The 16,520-nt window shown below is 38.1% G+C and overlaps 1 protein-coding gene across 17 annotated transcripts in view; it reads left to right on the top strand.

The window, feature by feature from the left end:
- MYCBP2 (MYC binding protein 2) overlaps nucleotides 1-16,520 on the top strand; it is a 168,285-nt gene that overhangs the window by 11,303 nt on the left and 140,462 nt on the right. For all 17 annotated transcript variants that reach the window (XM_050972392.1, XM_050972403.1, XM_050972438.1 and 14 more), the window contains exon 2: nucleotides 9,750-9,825. In XM_050972392.1, coding sequence (XP_050828349.1) covers nucleotides 9,750-9,825 — 76 coding nt within the window. The remainder of the gene's footprint in view (nucleotides 1-9,749; nucleotides 9,826-16,520) is intronic.

Here is a 16,520-nt window from a genome sequence, read left to right as displayed (position 1 = left end):
ACCTTCCCTGGTCCAGCTTGAGGCCAATGCCTCTTATGCTGTTACTGGTTATTTGAGAAAAGAGACTGACCCCCACCTGGCTACAACCTTTTTTCAGAGAGTTGTGCGGAGGAATAAGGTCTCCCCTGAGCCTCCCTTTCTCCTGGCTGAACAACCCCAGCTGTCTCAGCCCATCCTCATAAGATACATGTCCAGGCACATAAGCAGCTTTTCTGCCTTTCTCTGGGCACACTTCAGCACTTTTTGGTGTGAGGAGTCCAAAACTCAACACAGGATTCAAGGTTTGACCTTAACAGTGCACAGTACAGGGGGTAATCACTGCTCTGACCCTGCTGGCCACACTATTTCTGATGTCAGTGGCCTTCTTGGCCACCTGGGCACTCTGCTGGCTCGTGTTCAGTAGCTGTCAACCAGCACACCCAGACCCTTTTCTGCTGGGCAGCTTTCCAGCCCTTTCCCCAGACTGTAGTGCACAAGTGGCTGTCAAGACCCAAGTGCAGGATCCAGCATTTGGCCTTGTTGAACCTCACACATTTGGCCTCAGCCCAGCAAAGAGTCCCTTCCCAAGCCATGAGCCACCAGTTTTTCCAAAGACATGTTGTGAGAAACAGTGTCCAAAGGCTTTATAAAGGCCAGATTGTCTTCACCCTTCTTTTTGTTACAAACGTATTTTTAGAAACATGTATCAGATCTTCATGCTATAGCTTGATATGAGTAAAGGAAATGTGAGAAGAACTGAAAAGGTTCTTAAAGGAAGTAGCTGCTTTCAAAAAAAAGTAACTGTCCAGTTCATAGAAATAAGACTGCTGAACACTGAAACTTATGTACATGTGGAGAGGTACCAAAATAGGGAGTATGCAAGTAGAAACTCCAGTATGTTTTACACCAAGGTTTGTCGGTTGCTTTTTTTCACATAGTATCTCTTCATCTCCTTGCCAACTTGCAGCCTCTATGTAGTTTTATTGGTAGTCAGCTCTCTGGTCATAAGACCTCTTCTCTGTCTATAGGTTAGGCCATTGAAGCTCTGCCCACTTGTTTTGCTCTGTTTATATCAATGTCAACTCCTTCATATGAGCAGTTGCTTGTATGTTCCAAACGTCTCTTGAACAACTTCTTTTCTTTGTTCCCCTTTGGCTGTTTGCCAGATGCTTCTCAGTTGTTGACAGCAAGTCTGGATGTCTTTTAAAGTAAGATGGTCCCACAATTTTGAGATCTCCTCAGGTCTTCTGAGCAGATTTGATAACCATTTTTCCTTTAGGATTCCCTTTCCTTTATTTTGAAGCTCTTATCGTTGAACTTCTATGGCAATGAGATGTGTGTATAGTAAGTTTCTAACTGACAAGTGAACTGATATTTATTAGCTGTAGTTCTCTGTGTTTGATGTTAAGTTGCCTTGAAGCTCAGTTATTTGGAGCAATTCAGAGAATGGAGTAAATGGCCTGGGAAATAAGGAAGTCCAGCAGAGGCTGCAGATGCCTTTAAGTTGCTTTTCATTACGCTACTGTTTTTTGCGTGAGCAAGTGTCAGATAGATTACTTGTTTACAGAAGAGAAGGAAAAAAACCTTTAAAATTCACATTGTTATATTTCATCAGAAACCTTCTGGTTTTCTGTACAACAGGAAAGTCTGGTGCAGGTCTGGTGTATCTTGTTATAGCAGATGAATGAGTATATCAGAGCTCTTACTCCAGCCCTGGCCCTGCACCTGGAAGCATTCCCTTGGGCCCACGGGAATCTCAAAAGGTTTATCAAGGCCAAGTGCAAGGTGCTTCACCTGGGTTGAGGCAGCCCTCACATGGGGGATTAACATGGGCTGGGGAAGAACAGATGGAGTAGCTCCCCACAAAGAAGGATTTGGGGGTGCTGGTGGGTGAGAGGCTGGACATAATCCAGGTAAGTCCCCATTACAGTAAGGACATGGACTTGCTGGAGTCCAAGGGAGGGCCCCCAAGATGTTTAGAGAGACAGAGCACCTCTCCTATGAGGAAAGACTGAGAGAATTGGGATTGTTCAGCCTGCGAAAGGGAAAGCTTTGGAATGACTTAATTGGGACCTGTCAGGCATTTTATGTTTCTATGATTTTCAAGCAGTTGTAAGTAAGAAAAGCAACATCTGTTGTTCCTGTTGTATCATTGTCTAGACTGTATCCTTCCTCAGCTAGAATTTTTAGGTGTGTTGCTTTCAGCCTGATGATTTGGTTGCCTCTGTTCTAGATAGAACAACTGTAAAGTAGATTTCAAACTACACAGGAGCCCACCCTGGAGAGATGCTGTGGAATGGTTGTCGAGGGGGAAGCCTATGAGAACAGGTAGTAGCTGCTGCTCTGCATCTGGATCTGTCCTAGGTCCTGAACTGTATAGTCTCTCTCTGACAATTTCAGAATTGGAGCTGAGATTGTACATGAAAAAGTTAACAGAGTATGCAAAACTGTAGAAGATAAGAGATAGTTAAGATTGTAAATGTTTAGCTTCAGAAAATCCCACTACAAAACCAGTAAACAAAAATGTAAAACCAGCAATGAAAAAAAGGTATCTCATGAGAGATTCTACACATTCTATAAAAGTATAAAGTGATTGTGATTCAGAGGTAGTCATGCTATTGCTGGAATGTTTCAGAGTTTTATTTAAAATTGTGAGAGATTCTTTTCTGTAGGAAACCTGAACTAATACTTGACCTTTTCTTTGTATTTCAGCATTGTGGGACTTTTTTTTTTCCCCACTGTTTTCTGGAAAAGAACTGGTTACTATGAGAGTATAGTGAAATTAGATGGTAATGATGTAAATGAGTTATGACTTAGGCTGAACTGAGACTGCTTAATTGTCAGAAGACTCATTTTTCCTCAAACTTGAAAAAAAATCAAGCCAATTGTGGAAAAAGAGAAAAATAAACTGTTTTTCCTGTAATGAAGATATGAAAAATAGCATTTAATTGCCATAAAGACAATTTTAAAAATACCTCAAAAAGAGTTCTCTTAGTAGGATTTCAGAGGACATGGTGGGAGTGTGATCATTGACAGTGTTTAATATCTCTCCAGGGAAAAGTGATGTTGGGAATGCAGTGGAATTTAACTCGAACCATAGAATATGCTATGTTGGAAGTAACCCTCAGGGAGCCATGTCCACCTCCTGACCCTGTCCAGGACCATCCCCCAGAGTCACACAATGTGCCTGAGGGCGTTGTCCAAACACTCCTTGAACTGTCAGGCTTGGTGCTGTGACCACTTCCCCGGGGAGCCTGTTCCAGTGCTCAACCACCCGTATATATGAACTACACTTTCCTGATATCCAGCCTAAACTTCCCTGACTCAGCTTCATGCCATTTCCTCAAGTCCTCTCCTGGTCACCAGAGTGAAGAGATGTGTGGCTGCTCCTCCTCTTCCCCTCATGAGCAAGCTGTAACTGCAGTGAGGTCTCCCCTCAGTCTCCTCCAGGCTGAACAGTGACCTCAGCTGCTCTTCATGCAGCTTCCCCTCCAGACCCTTCACTGTAGTCCTGGCCCTCCTTTGGATGCTAACAGCTTAATGTCTTTCTTACACTGTGGTGCCCAAAACTGCCCCCAGCACTTGAGGTGAGGCCACCCCAGTGCAGAGCAGAGGGATCAATCCACTCCTTGCCTGGCTGATGATGCTGGGCTCCCAGGACAGGGTTGGCTCTACTGGCTGCCAGGGCACTGCTGACTCACAATCAGCCTGTGATAGACCAGGAAATGGAAATGCTCACCTTTTGGGGTTCTTTCCAGACACTCTTTTCACTGATGCTAGAGTTCCTTTCATTTGACAAATTATGTTTTAATTTTCCAGGTGACATGCTGTGTGCACAAGCTTTTTTAAAAAAAGTCTTGTTAAAGATTCTGTACAGTGCCCATGTTGGTTCATCTACACAGAGAAGCTCTTGATTGTTGCATATAAGCATGTTCTTTTTCATGCCCTTCTTAATGTACCTGTGGGTGTTGGTTGTGTCCAAGAAAGTGTGGATCAATTCAAGTGACTGGATTGTCTTAATGCAGGCATATATTTTAAGTGTGATAAGGTAGTTTTCATCCCTCATTCTCTTGTTAGCTTTGTGTACTATTGTAGGTTTGATTATGCTGACTAATTCCCATAGAAATTGCTCCTATGCCTGATTTTGATGTCTGTTTGCTGATCCAGATGGTGAACAGATGAAAAGCTCAGTATGTCTCTTCTTGGAAGCATAATCAGAAACATGGCATAACACCAGGAGAAATGCAAAACTCAGAATGAGAAAAAATACACTCTTTCCACAATGCAGAAGCATTTTTATTGTACAGTCAAATTTTACTTTGTTTTATAAGCAAATGCTGAAGATCACAGAATAGTTGAAATTAGAAGGGGCTTCTGAAGACTGTTGAGCGCTCAAAGTAGGATCAACAAGAGCAGGTTGCTCTGAACATTGTCCAATTGTATTTTCAGTGTCTTCAAGGAAGGGGAATGTGTAGGCTCTCACAGGGCAGCCTGTTCCTATCTTTTACCATTTTTACTTTAGGTGGAACTTAAGGTAAAATTGGAACTTCCTGTATTAATTTTTTTTTCTCCTTTGTCTCTTGGCCTGTCAGTGGATATTGCTTAGGAAAATGTTTCCATCATCTTTGCTCTCTCCCACCAGATAGAAGTGGAGATGTTCACATGGAGGCTATTCCACCCCTACCCTCACAGGTTTTCTCTTTTCACAGCTAAACAATCTCTGCTTGCTTGGTTTCTCCTCATATGACAGAACCTCCAGTCCTTTAACCATCTTAGTGGCCTTTCTCAGGATTCACTCCCGTAAACAAGTGTTTCTTTTTCTGGGGCACCCAGAGCTTGCGGTGGTATTCCAGTTATAGCGTTGCAAGTTGTGTGAACATGAGTCAGCTCCCCCAAACTGCTTCCATTGGAGAGCTCTTCTGCACTCTTTTCTCTCCAGGGAACTGTATCCTGTGGATTCTTCAAGGAAGACTGATGAACAACAGGCTGTTCTTGACTGATGAGGTCTGTTCTTAGGAAGTCTAGGGTTGTCTTGCTCCTTTCTTTCAGGTTTCTGAACTTCACCTGCACTGCTACTGCATCCAGTAAAATGATGCTGTGATGAAACACCTTCAAACTTGATGATGACTACATTATAAGTGTATCATTCCTCACTACATGATGAGTGATAATGGCTTGCTGTTGTGATGCCCTTGACAATCTGAGTTTGGGATTTCACTTTGGGCTGTTCAGAAGCAAATGCTTCCTTCATCTTGTCTAACCAAGCTGATCACCAGCAGCAATAGTTCACCTAATGGAGAAACAAAAGAATTGTTTCATACCACAAACCTGACTGTTTCATTTTCAATGTTTACTGAGTGGCTGCTGCCTCGTAAGGAAATTTCCACAAGCCCTTGAATCCTTAAGCTAACTGTGTTGAGTTAACACTTATGGAAACAGAGTAACAGAATATATTTGTCATTTGTCTGAGCACAGCAGCTCTTGGCTAGACCTGTCCTGTCAACAGTATACTTCTTCCCAAAGATGGGTAGCCCTTGAAGCAGAGCAAGTGAGTTTAGACAAATGCACTGAGTTAAAGTCATTTGGAAGTCTTAAAAAATTGAGTTTGTGTTAGCATGTGGTTTACTAAATTCCACAAATTTTTCAAAAGTGTACTCAAAGATTCAACAGCAGATCTGTGTCTAATACTGTACTAGGTACCGTTGTCTTTGGTACCATGTTTCAGAAGCAACGGTTTTAGGTCAGACAGCCCTTAAATAAGGCTTTGTTGTTCGTTTTCTGCCTCAGCAGCAGAGCCGGAATAATATTTTTTCCACTTATTATACACACACTTCGTATAACATATAGTCTAGAAGATATTATGCAGGTGTAACACTAACATAACATTAGTCCATGTTGAGTAATTCAGTAACAGCATTGAGGGGAGGAGCACACACTCAACATGGAAAGCTTCCCTCTCAAATTTAAGCTTATCAATTACAGTTGCACCTTGAGGGAAGATGCTCTATTTGCATTTCTTCTTCTCTTTTAAACAGTAAGAGCAGTGGTGTTGAGACACTGAACAGTGTTCTTCTAATAATGCATCAAATAGTCCATGTGCTAGCTATTGCTACTTCTGGTTTAGAGCAAATAAACTAAAGCATGCCTTTACTTCTCCTGCTACAGGTGCTACAAGCCTGATTAGAAGTTGCAATCATGTAGTTTAAACAGCCATTTCACCTATTTTAAATTGTCAAGCAACTGGTTATTGCCTGCCTTTCCGTTTCCCCTCCTTTTTTTTATTTCTGCCTTTGATTTGAGGCAATTATTTTATATTGCAAGGTTGAAGATTTTTGTTTTTTATTTTATTCTTAACAGATTTTTCTATAAAGGCATTCACTCACTCTTTCTGTCCATTTGCCACAAGTATTTTTTTGTCAAGGTGTCTTTATGTTCTGTGCTCATTTGACTTGCACTTGCTTTGTGGTTCAGGTCAAAATCTGGTCTCCAGTGTTATAATGCTTTGAAGCAGTTTGCAGAAAGCCTGCCTGAGATTTGCTGAAAATGAGTGTTTGTTTTCTGTGAGCTAAATGGTATCAACAACTGAGATAGAAGTTGAAGGCTGAAGACCTTTTGCCAGCGGAAGCTGGTCAGCACAGAGTACCAAGACTTTTACAAATGACAGCTAGCAGCAGCTTACAATTGTTAACCAGCAATATAATTATTAATTTAGCTAAAAAATCCAGCTGAGCTATATCAGATCTTGTTAATCTTCAGGTAGTAGAGGAGTTGTGGTTATAATTAACACATGTGGTTTCCAACAGGAAATTGCTCATAATCTGCTTAACATTGTTTTCCATGAATATATTTGCCCATGTTTTTCTGAATATTAAAACGCCTTAGTTTTTTGGTATATGGTTTTAGTGTCTTTTTTTTCTGAATATTAAAACCATCTTAGTGTTATGGTATGTAACAGTAGAACTGTGAACAATCATATGTATCTTTGTTACATGCAGATACATTGTGAATACTTTAGTGTGAATACTTTAGTTTAGCATAGTTATTGTAGGTTGCTCAGAACTATTTATAAAATTCGTGTGATGAGGTATTTTTTAGCAATTAATTGCTTACTTCTTATGAAGGTTGCTTGGAAATGGAAGAAAGTATACTTCCCAGCTCCTTGAAGTTTCGTTTTTAGAAAACACAGGGACATAATTGTGAATTCTTATTATGGCATTTTTATCCCAAATTATTCAAGCCCAAAACTTGCTGAACATAAAGACTGCCACAGTAGAGCAGTCAGACTGTGCTGCTGTTTGCAACATCTTTAATGGTTGTTGTATGAATGAGGGAGATCTTAGCACCATCAGTAAACCCATTGCTGATCTTTCCTGTTTGCTAATTGGAAAAAACATTGTGTAGGTGTCATGACAAATGAAGGTAATCTGCCAAATGGCAGAGGTTTTGTTACTATGGAAATGAGCCCAGTCTTGGGGGGAGGGAAAAGGCTTAATTTGGGGGTTTTTCAGATGTATTCGTAAATGTGAAGAAATACTTGCAAAAATTACAGGGATTGGTCCAGTGAAATATTTACAAGATGAAAAAGTGTTTTTAATGTTTGCAGACTGTAACAAATTTGGAGAGTTTTCAAGGATTTTGGCAGGAAGGATTAAATTTGAAATGTCTTGGCAACTTGAATTAGTATTTTTTAAAACAAAAAGGAAAAAGCTATGCTTATCAAGTTGTCTGTGGTAAGTCCAAATCATATTGTGTTTAAAAGGCATAATTATTAGCACAGATAGAAAAAGAGTATTGGAAGCTCAATTTTGAGGTTTGCAGAGAAATGTTTTTAAGCTAGTCTGTGTTAAATAGGTCTGCTGTGCCATATTGCTGTGGAGCTGCCAAATAATACCTGGAATGCAGTTTAAATGTGACCTTGGAGGCGTATGAGACATTTCTTCTTCCTCTTCCTAACAGCAAACAACAAGTATTGTTTTCAGCTTTGGTCAACATGGTTTATGTGTGGTATGGACTGAGAGAGCCCAGAAGATACTTTCATCAGGACTTTTAAACTGAAAGTTAGGGTGCAAGTTTCATAAAAGGTCATTAGGTCCAGAGCAGAAGATGGAGTGGCTACAGAATGGAAAGGGCTGCACTGTTCTTTGTGTTTGACAGCAGAATAAGAATTAACTGCATGAAATGATAGTAAGGAAATATGTCTAATTAAAGAGGAACTAAATAGTGAGTTAGATATGGAGTTTGATAGCTGAAATTTGAGCAGTAAAGGCTATATGAAATTTTTTTTTCCTTGCTTCTTAAATAGCTTGTACACTGTTACCTATTGAAACTTTTCTGTTGGGGGAACCTTGAGCAGTCATCTTTAACTTTTTGGGGATGGTGAGGGAATTCCTGCTCACTGCTCACTGAATCAGTTCTTTTACCTCCTGGATAATGGTGTTTGTTCCTTATAAGCAAAGTGGTGAGCTGGTTTGTTTCTGCAGGAAGTGTCTTGAGGAATATACCTTCCTCTTAATATAGGTCAAGAGGGGAAAAGTAGTGAAATTTCTAGGAGGCAGCTTTCTTGGCATCCTCTGCATGAATTCTTTGTTTGAGCTTGTATTCTCACTGCTGGCTGTTGGTCAGGCTTCAGTTTTTCCAGCTTTTAACTGCTGGACCATGAGGCTTCTATATTCTTGAAGTCTGAATGCTGTACAGGACATTAACCACTATTCTTTTAGAACCTCAGCATTTTTATTTAGAACAAAGTTGTTTGAATAAAGTATTAAGATTCTTCTGATTCTTTGTCTGTTAGTGAAAATGCAACTTCTCACTGCCTGGGATTTTCAGATGTAATAGTTTTTTGTTTTTCAGCTAATCTGAACTGTCAGCTATTTGAGTAAAGTTTGTGGTACAGAGGAATGTTAGTAGCCTTTGCTTGAAGTCCTATGGAAGGTGAGCTGTATGCTGCTGCATAGGTTACATATTACTTTTTCCTTTTTTTTTTTTTTTTTTTTTGGTAGAATTAATAATCTGAAAAAACAGTAGGTTAAAAAACATGCACTTCAAAATAATCTCAGCATGTGTGCATATGTTGTCTTTCTTGTATGGTGGGTTTTTTTGTTTGGTTTTTTTTCCCTCTGGGTAGTAAAATGGAGGTCAAAAAGAGTGTGGTAGGAATGAGGTGTGGGCAGGAGAGGATTAAATGAGCTTAGAGAAGTGTGTGTTAGCTAGATATGTAATGTAAAGGGATGGACATTAAGTCTATAAAGTGAGGGTGGAAAAAGTCCAAACAAAAGGTAAAGAAAGTGCAGTTTCTTCCATCAGCTGAATCTTCTGCTAAATGATATATTTTTAAAGCTTACATTTTGTCTTGGAAGGCTTGAATCTTTGTGTGATAAAGACTTCACAAGGCAACATTCTGTACTAACAGGTTGTTTTACTGAGAATTGTCAATAATTCTAGCTTCTAGCATTGCTGTGGCACTAAGGAACTTGTATTAGAAACAATATGGCAAGACAATAGAAAGCTCAGAGACTTGTTTCTCTCCTAGCATGTATTCTGCTTAAATTGATGAGAGTAAAGGTCCATAATTCAGTGGAACATTTGGAAAACACAATTTTAAGTGCTTTGTATTCTGGTTTATACTCTGAAATTCTACCTGTGATTATTCCCTTTGCCTATGAGAAAAAAAATTGAGTGCTTCTGACGGTTTTTCCCTCTGTGCTTATTACCATGAGGTATAGAAGGGAGTGTATTTCTATTGTTCTCATTGCTTTTTTTCTCTTTTTCAGAAGTAAGAAACTTTTTAGCAAGAAAAAGTTGAAAAGAAAACAGAAGACTAAATTGAAAGTAAAAACACGCAACAAGGTAAGCCTGTAACTAATTGACAAAGTCCTGACTCAAAAATGAGAGTAACTTCATTTGAGAGAAATGCAAGAACACCTAAGTGTGACTAACAATGTGTTTGTCTAGAGGATTTAATAGTAGACCAGTATTGTCTGTTTACTATATTTTACGTGACTGTGATACCAATGTTAACCTTATTCAACTGCTTTTGGTGCTAATGTTCAACAGGAAATAATGTGAACAGTGTTTTTTAGTTCTCCAAGTGTAGCTAAGCATGTTGGTCTTAGAGGTAAATTTTGAGATCTGCATCTAGCAAACAGTTAGAGACTAGTGCTACAGAGTTTGCCATATTGGCTAAAGGAGAAAGGGAGCATTCTAAGGACTACAAAGTTACATCTGAAAATTCCTCCATAATGGAAAATGTAATAAATGATACCTAAGTGTTTCTATTCATATTTTCTCCCCATGTAACCCCTGCCTTCAATCACTTTAAATGCATGGGAACCACACAGTGAGCTTAATAAAAATGTTTATATCTTTATTCTTTAGAGAGAATAAATTTATGCAGAAGCAGTGCTATTTTAAAATACTGCTGTGCTGCATTCTTTCTCTATTAGAGAGCTATTATTTCTCTAAGCTACTGTCTTGGAAGGCTTGCTGCAGGTGTGAAAGCTTGTAGAAAGAGAACTCAGTTTTGGAATGGTTCTGAAGGACAGAACCACTGAAATATCCAGTGAAAACCCTTTCTAGTCAGCTGAATGTCCTTATATACAAATGCACTGTAGAACTACTTGGCCATCTTATCCCTATTTGCCAAACCTCATGTAGTTACTGTATCTCAAGACAGATGGCTTTGGGAGGGTGAAGCAAACCCTCTATCTATTCATTTGGTATTGCATTTTTGGAGACTTACCAGATTATTCTGCTTATCTCGAGTAGTGCAGCTTCCGACTAGATATAGAAAGAGCTTATCTTCATTTCTGTTCTCAGCACTGAACAGTAAAATATTTGTGGTCCAAACTGAATTTCTCAGTCTTTTCTTCAGTTGCTATAAGAAGTTTTAGCTCTGTCCTCTCCATGACTTTATCAACCCACTGTCAACAAAGAAAGCCAAGTTAGAAATTTGAAGAATTATTGCAGAATGTAATTAGTTTGTGTGTTCTGTCTGGTGCCAGAAACGTGTGTTTTTAAAATAAGATAACTCTTTGGCTTTGATCATTGTTATACTATAAAGGGACCCTTGTCTATCTGGTTGGTGGGACCCTAGTTTTACTGCCAGGTAGAAAGCTAAATACAGAATGGCTGTTGACAAGCTAAGGAGTCAAATGTAGTTCTTAAATTTAGTTGTATTGGATAGATGGAGCGGCCGGATCCTTGGCCAAGACAATGTGAACATACTAAAGGCTAGTTCTTGTGAGTAGTTACAGATATGGCACTAACTGATAATCTCTTCACCTCATCCCTGTGGAAGGAGTTCTCAAGATTTTTCTTGGTTAAAGTCAGTTTCTACTTAAAGCATTGAGATTCATATCTCTGAAGGTCATAATGGATTTTTGTGTGTCTTTTACTCATGCCATTATCTAGGCAGTGTCTGAGGGAGACCAGGGCTGACCATTAGAACATAGCTCTACATTCTGAGTGACTTGTGTATAGAAAGGCACTCCAGCATATTTCAGCATGATAGCAAAAAATTGTGTATTTCCTGAAAAATGTAGCAGAGAAGGGAAAGATAAAACCAGCTTCATGTCTTGAGGTTATGAAACTGACAAAGAGAGGTGATTTTGTTTATTGGTTTTTTGTAGTTGGTTTTTTTGGTTTTTTTTTTTTTTTGATGGAGGGTTTTTTTTGGTTTTGTTTTTTTATGTACTTTTTAATTCATCCCAATGCTAAATATGGCAGAATCAGCACAGTGTTAATTTTTGCACTGGAATGTTTGAAAATAGATGTGTCTATTGTCAGGAAAATGTGAGCTTCCATTTGGATGCTTTAAAATAGAGTAGGTTGAAAAATCTTTCACTACTGGACATTCGGAGCAGTAGAGTTTGTGTGTGTCAGTTTATTTTTTGAGGAAACAGGGTCTTTTAGTCTGAACAGAGATGGAAGCTTTCTCTTAATGTACTTAGTAGAGGCAGAGAGGGTCTTAAAGGAAGAGTAAGATGAAGTAACCCAAAAATTTATTTATATCCTGTGCTTACTAAAAATGGTTGCATAATGGAAGAGGAGAGAAATTTAAAAGAGAAGCAATTGTTGAGCAAGTGGAAGAAAATTATTTCCGCCATTTAAGCATTAAATGTTAGAACATTTTAGGTATAAAACTAGTTGATGTTTAAACAGCTCAGTAGTTAGAGCCTTATTTTGTTTCTAAGGTGGGTCATGCTATGATCACTGGTCTTTGAACTATCACTAATTTTTGGGTTTGTGGTTTAGTATCCATTTTTTAAATGTAGGTATAAAAGATTTCTATGTGATGCAGTCCATTTTGGCTTTAGAAATTCACTGCTGGCATAAGTGACTTTATAGAAAACAAGTATCTGATTGTTAGACATGGGCGTAGCACCTTGGATTCTCTACCTGCCTCCTCCCCAGTTTTTTTTTTTTCTTTTGGCAAAGAATATAGCCATAAAATTACAAGGCCACGTAACTTTTCCCAACTCTACAAATAATGCTGCTAACCCTCCCTTCCCCCTTCAGACACCCTGGATATTTTCCCCCTTTGCTGTTATTTCATACAAGTGCTGCTTAGGACACTTGGATTAAGAGAGACTTACACAGAAGACCACAGTTCCCCATATTCTGTTTACATAATGTTATTTGAAGAATGCTGAAAAATTGGAGTCCACCAAACACAGGTTGTACTAGAAATTATTGGTGTCTACCTGTTTAGTTAATGCAGAAGTTTTAAACTATGACTTTTTTATCTTTCTACAAATGGGAGTAATAAAACATTAAGGGGGAGGTTAATGTAGCAGACAAATTCATTGTAAGCTAATGAATAGATGTATAAAACAGATTGACTGGGATGAATCATTGTCTCATAGGTTCTCAAATAATTTAGCATTGTTTTCAGTGCCTTCTGTATTTGGTATTTCAACCTCAAGAGGGCATCCCTTTCTAAGAGATCTTTTGATTGTCTGAAAAAGAATTGGGTGAGCTTCTCTTCTTAGTGTTACACATGGATTAGATCAGATGGTTATTATAACCTGACCCATCTTTAACAGCAGATTCACTTTCCTCTCTTAGATTATAGTCTATTTCCATCATGGTTAAGAATAAACCATTACCACAGTTATCTGATTCAAGAGGAAGAAAACAAGTAGGTCAGAAAATAAGTTATGTGTATGGGTTTCATCTTTAGGGAAAACAGTTTCTTTATGTGTGAGATGTGTAAAGGAGAGCAGAGGGTTTTGGTTTTTCCCACTGCTATCCTTGAGTGTAGTGGAACATTACAAAAGGCTAACTGAGAAGAGCAATTAGGAGTAGGTTGCTCTTATCTTTTGAACCAAACCTGTGCTGTTTACCCTCTCCTACATAATTCATTTTTCTAGTTAGCCAGGACTATATGTTTACAAGGACAAGCCAGGCATCAGGGTGTGAGCATCTGCACTTTATTCTCTCCCTTTTCTGAAAGTCTTACCTTTCAGAAAATAAAAAGTAACACACAAGAAATAAAATCTTTGTGTATTAAAAGTGTCTTCACCAATGGTGGATATTTAAGTTTTACATTGTATGTTTCACCATGTATCTTCATTTGATAAGGTGCACATTTAATTTTTGGTGACACGAAGTCAAAAAGCAAAGATTCAGAATGTCCCACTCAGTTACAACTCATGAAAAGTACTGAATCAAACAGCACAATTTTATTTTCCAGTCTGTAAGCTCTCTTCTCTTTTCATTTTCCAAGAAACCTGATGCTTTGGGAGGAAAACTAGTATAGAAGCTATCATCTCATCTTCTTAGGCACTCTGGAAGCTGAGTTTGTAATCAAATGTAATGAGTAGTTTGAATTGCAGTATTCCAGCACCCGTTAAGAATTGGACATTCAGAGGCAGAGAAAGTGATTGCTGTACTTCATCTTATTCCAAGTGTCATGTGACTCTCAGTACTCTTAACACCATGAAAACAGGCTGTTAGGTGTTGTTTCTTTCTGAAATAATTTATCCTATAGCTCAAGAGCAATCTGTTTGGATTATTAATAATTCAGGATCTGTGCAAAATCAATAAATTGCTTTAGCGAGTTCTTAGAAGTTGATTAACATTTTGCTTTAATATTCTGCTGTTTTTCTTGACGATGTAGATGTATTTTGTGCCAACATGAAATGCAACGTCATTAAGAGAATTGTAAGTTAAAGTAGACTTTATTAATTTGATAAAAGAATTACTGAGGTTCTGTAGGTACAGGTATCGGTTATATTTTCTTACTGATCTATTCTACCATGAAATCTGAGTCCGCAGCAAGATTGTACAGATGATATCATGAGTCTCATAATTTTGGGGAAGTTTTTATGATTGTGTAGAAGGTATTAATTAGCTGCAGAAAAGTAAACTTTCAGCTGATGATGGGACGAACTTAAATCCCAGTTTTCTGACTTGTTCAATGTATCTGACCTTAGTGAAGTTAGAAATCTGTTATCTGGAAAGGAAGAACATTTGTTTCATATGGAAAAAGCTTCTGATGTCTGTTTTGAATACTTTATCACTGTTGAAGAAAAGAAAAAACAACAAAAAAAGCTGCTCACTGAATGAGCATTTGCATTAGAGGGGCAGAAAGTTTTAGTGGTTTTTTTTGTTGTCAGCTCTGTTCTTGCCTTAGGTAAAGGAAATCTAAGAATGTGATGCTTGTAGAATCTGCTTATTATATGCATCCACTTTTGAACAGATGTTTGTTTTGAAGACCTAGCAACTATAAGTATTATAGTTAAACCCCTTAGACTTGAGCAAATCCATCACAAATCACAGCAGTGTTTTTTACCTTATGATGAAGTTTCTGGAGGGTGTTGAGCTGTACTGAAGTCTCTGTAGGCAATTAGTGTATGCAGGTATTGTTCATGCACCATTGTAGAAAAGCAGAACACTGAAAACAGAGGTAGAATTGTTGAAGTGCTTACTTGTTAATAGGTGTAAAGTATTGAGAATAAGGAGTTTCTTTCTGAAAATTAGTCAGCTTGTTATTAATAGGCAAGAAAACATACATTGATTTTTATCTAGCACTGTAGTGTCTAAAATTATCTCTGCTGGTTTAACAGTTTGGCCAGTCTGTTTCAAATGAGACTATATGAGCTACAGACCTTAGGCTCTTCAGGATCAAAGACTTAGCTGAGCTGACAAAAAAGAATTGGAATGGAAACTCTTCACAGAAGTTACAATGTTTAATAGATAAGTGAACTTTCAGATAAATATCTGGAGCCTCTGAAATACCTTTCTCTTCCTGTAACTGTCAGTAAAAAACTTTAGTAAGCTAAGTTTACTGAGGAATTTAACCTGTGCCATTCAACTGAGCTAGCTTTAAAGCTGAAAGCTTGTACTATTTATTTGCCTTAACAGGAGCTGCAAAAACTTTTGGGGTCATGTGTATGGGTACTTGATGAACAGAAGAGTTACATCTTAAAACCATTGTTTTCTGGTGTCAAACCTCAAAGCATGTAGGAGCTCGTTATCAAGGGGGTCAATCCAAATTTATTTTGATTCAGTTTGATACTGGAATAACTAATGAGGTTGTGTGTTGGGTTCTTGTACTGATTAATATTGTGGGATTTCTAACAAGAGCTTTACTATTTCAAAGATACTAATATTGAACAGGGACTAAACTTTGCTATCTTTCACTCCTTAATGGCAGAAGTTTTGTTGAGTTAAAGAAAAAACCGCCAAACCTGAGTATCTGTGTAGGGAACTTTTTCCAGCTGTTTATTTTTCCTACTTCATTATCTTTATATTTTTGTGCTTACTGCTACCACTGATGCAGGTGAGAAAAATTAACACACAATGTGTTGGATAAAATATGTTGCATCGTAAAACATTGTTTCTTAATGTTCTAGCTTGCAGTAACTTTAGTTATAATGGAAAGGAAGGATAGGCAAATATATTCCAGTACAGTCAAAACCAAGGAATATGTGAATGATGAAATATTTCCAAATAATTTTGAAATTTTTTTGTTTTTTTTTTTTTAACATACAGTGTTAAAAGGTTTTAAAGTCTTGTGTTGTTTCTGGTATTAATAAAAATGTATGTGCAGATAAAAGTGGTTTTGATGTAGAAAATTGTGGCAACCATATTGTAGAAAAACAATCACCCCATTAAAATATTACCCACTTCACTGGTTCTCAAATTCCTTCTACCTCTCCTCTGCTAGTTTAATGTTCTCCTTCCCATCACTGCTCTCAGTGATCTGTTTCAAATCACTGTAGTATAATTCACTGCGTAATTTCATGCCAGATGAATGTGGCAATGCACAGTATTAATACCCTATTAATAAAACAAAAGTAAAGACAAATAGCCTCCACTCTCACTGTGCCCTTCCTCCCCTTGTCCCTCAAGAATGAAACCAGAAATGACCTTGTGAAGTTAGTCATGACCCTGAGTCTGTCTGGCCTAATAATCCCCTGCATTTTGCCTTGCATGGTCAAGCAAATTGTCCTGCACTGTTAACCTGGGCCTTCTCTCCTTACATGGTCTTTGTGCTCTCTGTCTACAGCAAGCTCTTACAGAGAATTGCTTCCTCC

Source organism: Serinus canaria, chromosome 1, assembly GCF_022539315.1.
Source record: "Serinus canaria isolate serCan28SL12 chromosome 1, serCan2020, whole genome shotgun sequence".
NCBI classification, from domain to species: Eukaryota; Metazoa; Chordata; class Aves; order Passeriformes; family Fringillidae; genus Serinus; species Serinus canaria.
The sequence above is the reverse complement of the archived record's forward strand: the minus strand, read 5'-3'. Positions and strand labels throughout refer to the sequence as shown.